General features: G+C 38.2%; 1 protein-coding gene across 1 annotated transcript in view; it reads right to left on the minus strand.

Annotated features, from left to right (window-relative positions):
* LOC144977499 (uncharacterized) overlaps positions 1-7,500 on the minus strand; it is a 17,345-nt gene that overhangs the window by 2,721 nt on the left and 7,124 nt on the right. The window contains exons 5-6 of the mRNA XM_078922795.1: positions 1,558-1,605; positions 1-125 (exon numbers count right to left, since the gene is read on the minus strand). The exon at positions 1-125 is cut by the window's left edge and continues 67 nt beyond it. Of these exons, the coding sequence (XP_078778921.1) occupies positions 1-125; positions 1,558-1,605 (173 nt within the window). The remainder of the gene's footprint in view (positions 126-1,557; positions 1,606-7,500) is intronic.

Here is a 7,500-nt window from a genome sequence, read left to right on the forward strand (position 1 = left end):
ACCGTTCGAGTTGTCGTATGCATCTCCTATGTTCATAATTTTCTCCGTGAATATCAGCGTACTCATTTGGCTTAATTTCTTAGTGTTATAAGCGTAGCCATAACTGAAGGCAATCCGGGGCGTTTCTGGAAAAAAAAAATGTTTGTATGGGAGGATGGTGTGAAGATGGTGATGATGATAATGATGATGATGATGATGATGGTGATGATGATGATGATGGTGATGATGATGATGATGATGATGATGATGATGATGATGATGATGATGATGATAAAGAAAAGGTGAAAATGGAAAGACTACCGATGGAAACGCCACAAACAATTGTGATATAATTTGCAACATTTGAGTGTGTAGATGTTATGCGTTAAGCCAAAAAGCCCATAGCATCCGCCAGCCGGATATAACGTACCATAACACAAAACTATGTCTAATCTTGAACGTTTATATAGATAGTTCAAAGATGACGTCACTCAGGTCTTTGTTATTATTTTTTGCCACCCGCGTTTATGAGTAATGCTCACTGAACGGTATTAACCCGACTATAAACGTTCATAGTCAACGATACACACAGTTTTGTGTGTAGGTCCGTTATACTTCCGGATGGCAATGTTATGAGCTCCTTAGCCAAGCGCATCCTATCTATAGTCTGATTGATAGGATTTAGTGAAAACTACTCATGAAAATGGCTGGCGAAAGAAAACTATAATAAAAAGCTGAGTGATATTAATTTAGTTTCTTTGAACTTCCTGGAACTTTGAGTAAATTTGTTTTTCTTTGAGGAAAAATGGCAGATATAGACGATAGATAGTATGCAGATGACGTCACTCAGGCCTTTGTTATTGTTTTTGCCATCCGCGTTTGTGAGTTGTTCTCACTAAACTGTATTAACCAGACTATAAAAGTTCATGGTTACACAGAGATTGCGTGTTGGTCCGTTATACTTTCGGATGGCAATGTTGTGAACTCCTTGGCCAAGCGCATTCTATCTATTGAAGTGCAAAAAAACAAAACAAAAAAACAAAAAAAAAAAAAAAAACAACATCAAACTAACCAATTATGTTTCTGGTCATTTTAATTATATAACAATGGGAATAAAAAGTGTGATGTCAGAAAAACAAAAAACAAAACTGGTTCCAATCTTAATGGAAGTGTAAAACCACTCTTCAAGGGGGGGGGGGGGGGCTGAATACAAACCTTGTGTGATAGATATTCCGGTTTCAGAGTGGGTGGTATCTTAATTTTTAGTCTAAATATATGCTGGTCGTCAATAACGATCATCCATCCTTCCATTTGTAAGTCCCATAATCCTAAGAATCTGCATATACATCCTGCTACTAACATAGTTATGCCAGCTTATGATTCAATATGTGACCTATTCATTATTAGTCTTCCAAAGGAGTGGTTACATATACACTTCTAATAGTTTGGAACCGGAAAAGTTGATAGAAGGCTTGGCGTCACGACTTCTCTGCCGTATTTATTGACTATTGTTTCACTCCGATATAATAACAAGTTGAAGCGATGAGTGAATTATATCGAATTTAACACTAGACTTACCTTGGGAAAGAGCTGATTGATTCTTCATGTTTCCAATGTCTTGAACCACTGAAGATAAATACAAAATCAAAATATTATAGATATACAAGGGTGGACTGAAAAGTCTTGACGCCATTCTTGTATTTTCAAAACTATAATAGATACAAAATTGACAAAGGTATCAAACCAAAAAGTTTAGTTCATGTCCTTTCCGTTTATCATTTTAAATTTCAGCAAAGTCGATGTTGTTCACATAGAATACCAATCAGGTATTGCATCAGCGTCTGAAGAGGCATGATTTTAACTAGAAAGGGTGGACCAGCACCAGGTATTGCATCGCGTAAGAAGAGTATAGTTTGTCTTCGTAATCATATTGCACTAGTGATGTTGTCACTAAAGCAGCACGGTATTGCATCGCGTCGAAGAGGCATAGGTTGTACTAGAAAGGGTGGCCAGCACCAGGTATTGCATCGCGTCGAAGAGGCATAGGTTGTACTAGACAGGGTGGCCAGCACCAGGTATTGCATCGCGTCGAAGAGGTATAGGTTGTACTAGACAGGATGGCCAGCACCAGGTATTGCATCGCGTCGAAGAGGCATAGGTTGTACTAGACAGGATGGCCAGCACCAGGTATTGTATCGCGTTCGAAGAGGTATAGGTTGTACTAGACAGGGTGGCCAGCACCAGGTATTGTATCGCGTCGAAGAGGCATAGGTTGTACTAGACAGGGTGGCCAGCACCAGGTATTGTATCGCGTGAAGAGGATAGTGTTGTACTAGACAGGTGGCCAGCACCAGGTATTGATCGCGTGAAGAGATAGTTGTACTAGACAGGGTGCCAGCACCAGGTATTGATCGCGTGAAGAGGCATAGTTGTACTAGACAGGGTGGCCAGCACCAGGTATTGTATCGCGTCGAAGAGGCAAAGGTTGTACTAGACAGGGTGGCCAGCACCAGGTATTGCATAGCGTCGAAGAGGCAAAGGTTGTACTAGACAGGGTGGCCAGCATCAGGTATTGCATAGCGTCGAAGAGGCATATGTTGTACTAGACAGGGTGGCCAGCACCAGGTATCGTATTGTGTCGAAGAGGCATAGGTTGTACTAGACAGGGTGGCCATCTCATCCCCAATACTAGTTCTAGTCCCATCAGACATGGTAGGGGGTAGTGGTGGTTGGGGGGGGGGGGGGCATCAGTGGATATATGACGATTACTTTTTCTCGTTCGGTTTTTCATTTTGTTTACTTGACACTCAGTAGTTTGCCATTGCTTTCTGAGATCGCAGTGCTTTTAGAAGGCCGTAGCCTTGGCCATTCTTCCTTCATACTAGAATCCTATGGCCCAGCGTCATGGACATGCGAACCAGTACTGAGCATTTTCAACTGCTCCCGTGCCCATCCATTCCCTGTTGCCAGGACTTCACGTAATCCCGTTAGGGAGGCTCAATAGGTACTCGACTTTACACAAGGGTCTCCTGCATGATGCGGAAGGAAGGAGTTGCCTTACTTCTCCTGATGATAATACATTCTATCCCGCTACCCTGGGACGAGTATCAGTAGTTGTAAAAGCGGTATAAGTGGTAGATATAGAGGTATTTGCACTATAGTCAGATTTTTAATAAGTGGCACGTGTTTTTCTTCTTTTTTTCCTCAGCTGTCGATCAATGCGCAGCTGCACAGGTTTGCATGAACATCTGAATTAATTTTAAAATAATAGGACAGGATTTCGCTAATAACAGCTATATTAATATCGATCTGGCAAGGATCGGAACTCATAGATGATTTACAGTATCAGAATTATGAATTTTCCACTTATCCATTTTGAAGAAATTCGTTAAAATGGACTGTTCGGTTAATTGGAACTTGAACGATGTACACACAGTATCTACATATGAGGGGACGAATGGCAATCCTTAAATATGTCATCATTTTATAATATATCAATACACATTACTGATGAATACAAATGAAAATGAACATTACGCGCTTCCAATATTATTTTGATTGCAAAATATTGATAAATTAAACAGCTTGTGTTTATGCCAAAGAGGATTAGATTTAATGTAAACTGGTCAAAAGTAGAAATTCATCAATTTAAGATACAGTGTTTCCACAAATACGTATATGTGTTCAACAACAATAACAACAACAACACCAAAAACAAAAAGTACTACTATTTCCGGTTAAACATGGTGGACGTCCTTTTGAGTCTACTGTATCTAAGAATCGTTTTTATAGAATTTTACAATTTTTTGTTCTTTTACATTATTCGGAAATGAGGATTATACCCAGGTAAGTAGTAATGTAATTTCGAGAGATGTGGAGAGTACGTTTTATTCGACGATTTATCTATTTGGATTATATTTTAAGTATCGACATTGGGTAATCTTCTTCAACAACCTTCATTTTCTTTATTTTACCGTGATGCATGGTTCAATGGTGTCATTTCTTTATCTTATTTAATACTAATACACTCAGATGTATGTATGGAATGAATGTAACACGCCTTATCGACTGACGTGTGTCATTTGCTCTGGATATTACTGTGATTTTTATGTGTTTATCCCTCATTTTATCACTGGATTTTTATATCAACTTGTGTGTGACTGCCTGTAGAATCTCCTTGTGCAATTTATAATGGTTTAAAAAGTAGACTTTTTATTTAGTAAATTGTGACTTTTTACATTTCAACGCAATGAATACAATTCGATTCAATAGTCTGATGTCACGTCGCCAGCAACAGCGGCCATATTGGTTCTAAACAAAGAGAATCATTACTTTTTTATTCTTCATGCTGGCTAGAACTTTTCATTCCCTTTTCATATGCCTTGTGATCAGAATGTTTAAAAGTCAAAACATGATCAAATTTATGGGTTTTTTTCTTCTGGATATAATACGCTTTTATGCTCGTCGGAGAAATATTTCTTACGGGCGTCCGCCATTGTTCCGATAGTTTAGAGCCAAAGTTACCATACGTCATTAGGAAGGAAGTGACGTTACGACTGTTGAAGAGTATTTAATTTACGTTTTATCATCATGAACTGTTTTTATCAGCTATTTTGGGAGCCTTACTAATTGCTATCCTTTCATCGTCAGAACGTAATATTTATTATCAATATTCACAACGTAAAAGTTCTCACCATTGTTCACGATGAGACAATCGTGGCGGTCGTCGTAAACAACACACAATTGAAACCATAGTCGGTGGTCACAGACCCAGTCCCAAATTATATCGATCACAACTCATTAATAAACGTCATCGTTTTCGTACACCCATAATTAATCATGAATTAAAGCGATTGTGCCAGCCTACAGAAATGATGATTACAAACACACAACAATCAAATACACACAAAGACAATTTAGACCAACCCAGCGATCAAAGTAGGAAGAGGGGAGGAACAAATACAAGGAACAAAATCACTGTTATAAACACGAACTGTCGTAGTATAATTAGCGTAAATAAAACGTTTAAACTGGAACATCTAATACAAACCCACCGTCCCAGTGTTCTCATTGAAACATAAACACACTTAAACAAAGATATTGACAGAAAATCCATATTTACTGACAACTACCTCGACCCACCCCCTTACCGGAAGGACCGTGCACTAGGCGAAGGAGGCGTCTTAATAGCGGTGGAAAGCAATATAATATAAAATCAGTCGAGAGAAATGCAGACACTGACTGCGAAATTGTCTGGACTAAAATATCACTGCCTGGAGAATAAATCCTCTTTGGTGGCTTTTATAGACAACCGTCCAGCGGAATAATTGTAATGGAACAATTTTACTAATCAGTGTCAAAAATCTACAATAATAGGAAAACTCCACCACATACAGTTCTTGCTGGAGACTTCAACCTCCCTGATATCAACTGGGAAAACATAAGCGTCAAACCAAATCCACAATATGGCAAACAAATAAATGAAAAGAAGCTACAAATCGACAAGACTTCAGCATGACCCAAACAGTCTTGCAACCAACTCGTGGGGAAAACACACTTGACATCATCCTCAGCAAACATCCTGGCCTTATCCAAAACATACAAGTTCTTCCCGGAATGAGTGATCATGGCATTGTAAAATTTGAAATTAAAGTTAAACTATCTATAAATCAGGCAAAAGCCATTGAGAAAAGTATTTGTATAGTCAAAAGTAAACACGAACGGGATTTATGAATGACCTTAAAGACAACTTTGAAGCTTTTGAAAACTAAGCAAATTTAAATGATATAAATAAAAATGGGGAGAGTTTCCAGACAACCATCATGGAATCAGTCAATAAACACATCCCGAGCAAAATCTTAAGTCGAAAACAACACTTGCCTTGGATGACACGAAACATCAAGTGTCTAATCCGATAAAAGCAGCGTCGCTACAACTTAGCAAAACGGACCAATAAAAACCAGGACTGGGACAATTTTAGAGCTCTTCGTAAGGAAATAAACACACAACCTAAGAAAGAGCATGACAAATATGTCACTGACATGCTCAAAGCTGACTCCGATTCTAATATAAACCGAAACGATGGCATCTGGAAATACATCACATTTAAAAACAGGAATACATCAGGCATAGCAGTTTTACAAAAAAAACCGGATGGAACGGAAACTACTGACACCACAGTGAAAGCAAACATCATTAACACATCATCATTAACAGGATCCTCAAAGAATACGCAAAATAAATATTCCCTATCTATGCATTATTTTCCAACAGTCACTCGACACAGACCGTGTGCCCAAAGACTGGAAACATGCATTGGTCACTACCATATACAAAAAAGGGAAACGAGATATTGCCTCGAACTACAGACAGACCAGTATCGCTGACGTCTGTCACATGTAAAGTACCTGAGCACATTGTGTTTCATTCAATAATGGAGCACTATGAAAGACATAATGTGCCAGTATATTATCAACATGGTTTCCGGAAACATAGATCTTGTGAAAGCCAGCTCCTAAACACCATAGAAAAAATAGGAAAGGCATTAGACAGCAGAAAACAAATAGATCTAGATCTACTTGTTTTTGACTTTTCGAAGGCATTTGATAGTGTACCACATAGACGACTCCTCAGAAAACTGGAACACCATGGAATTAAAAACATCGACTCAAAGTCCGCCGAAAAGACCATTGATGAAGAAAACGACCCAAAAACAGAAGGATTACAAACTACTTCTTGGCTTGAAGACTGGCTCTGCAATAGAACTCAGGAAGTATTCCTAGATGGATATGGAAGTGAGAAGTGCAACATTTTATTGGGAGTACCTCAAGGAACTGTCCTTGGACCGCTCTGCTTTCTAACATTCATGACCGACTTAGGAAAAACATATCAACTCTTACTATCTCAAACTGTTCGCCGATAACAGCCTCTTATTTCGAGTCCTTGAAACCCAGAACGAGGCAGACATATTACAGAATGATCTTGACTCATTTCTATCATGGGCACAAACCTGGCAGATGAAATTCCACCACGAGAAATGCTTTGTAATGTAAGGGTGTATAAACAGGATTCATTGTTCATTTGACAAGATTGAGTTATTTCAAACGATTTGAAGCTAGAGATTTCATATCAGGCGTTGGTAATTCGACATGATGTAGATAATATGAAATGAATAGTAAAATTCAAAATTTAATGCAAACTACATAAGTTTATACGAGTTAAAGCGAATTGTCTTTATTCGGAAACAAGTGAACTCATAGAAAAATGATGAATTCATCTCATGCTTTGTGGTGCGTAACTTAGTCACATTTTTTACATTGTAAAATCTCGAATTTTATGACAGCGGTTTTAAAGTAGTATATATAGGTCTTAAAGAAGAAAACTTTTATGATATGGCATCAACACGGTCCAAAATATATATTAGGTTAAGACAAATTGATTCAAAGGTTGACACAAATTTTTACAACTTTTGATAGAGTGAGAGCTGAGAAAAACCAGAAAAACACGCGTCATTAATATAAT

This window comes from Berghia stephanieae, chromosome 7 (genome assembly GCF_034508935.2).
Source record: "Berghia stephanieae isolate SIO BIC M18660-M18661 chromosome 7, UCSD_Bste_1.3, whole genome shotgun sequence".
Taxonomy (NCBI): Eukaryota; Metazoa; Mollusca; class Gastropoda; order Nudibranchia; family Aeolidiidae; genus Berghia; species Berghia stephanieae.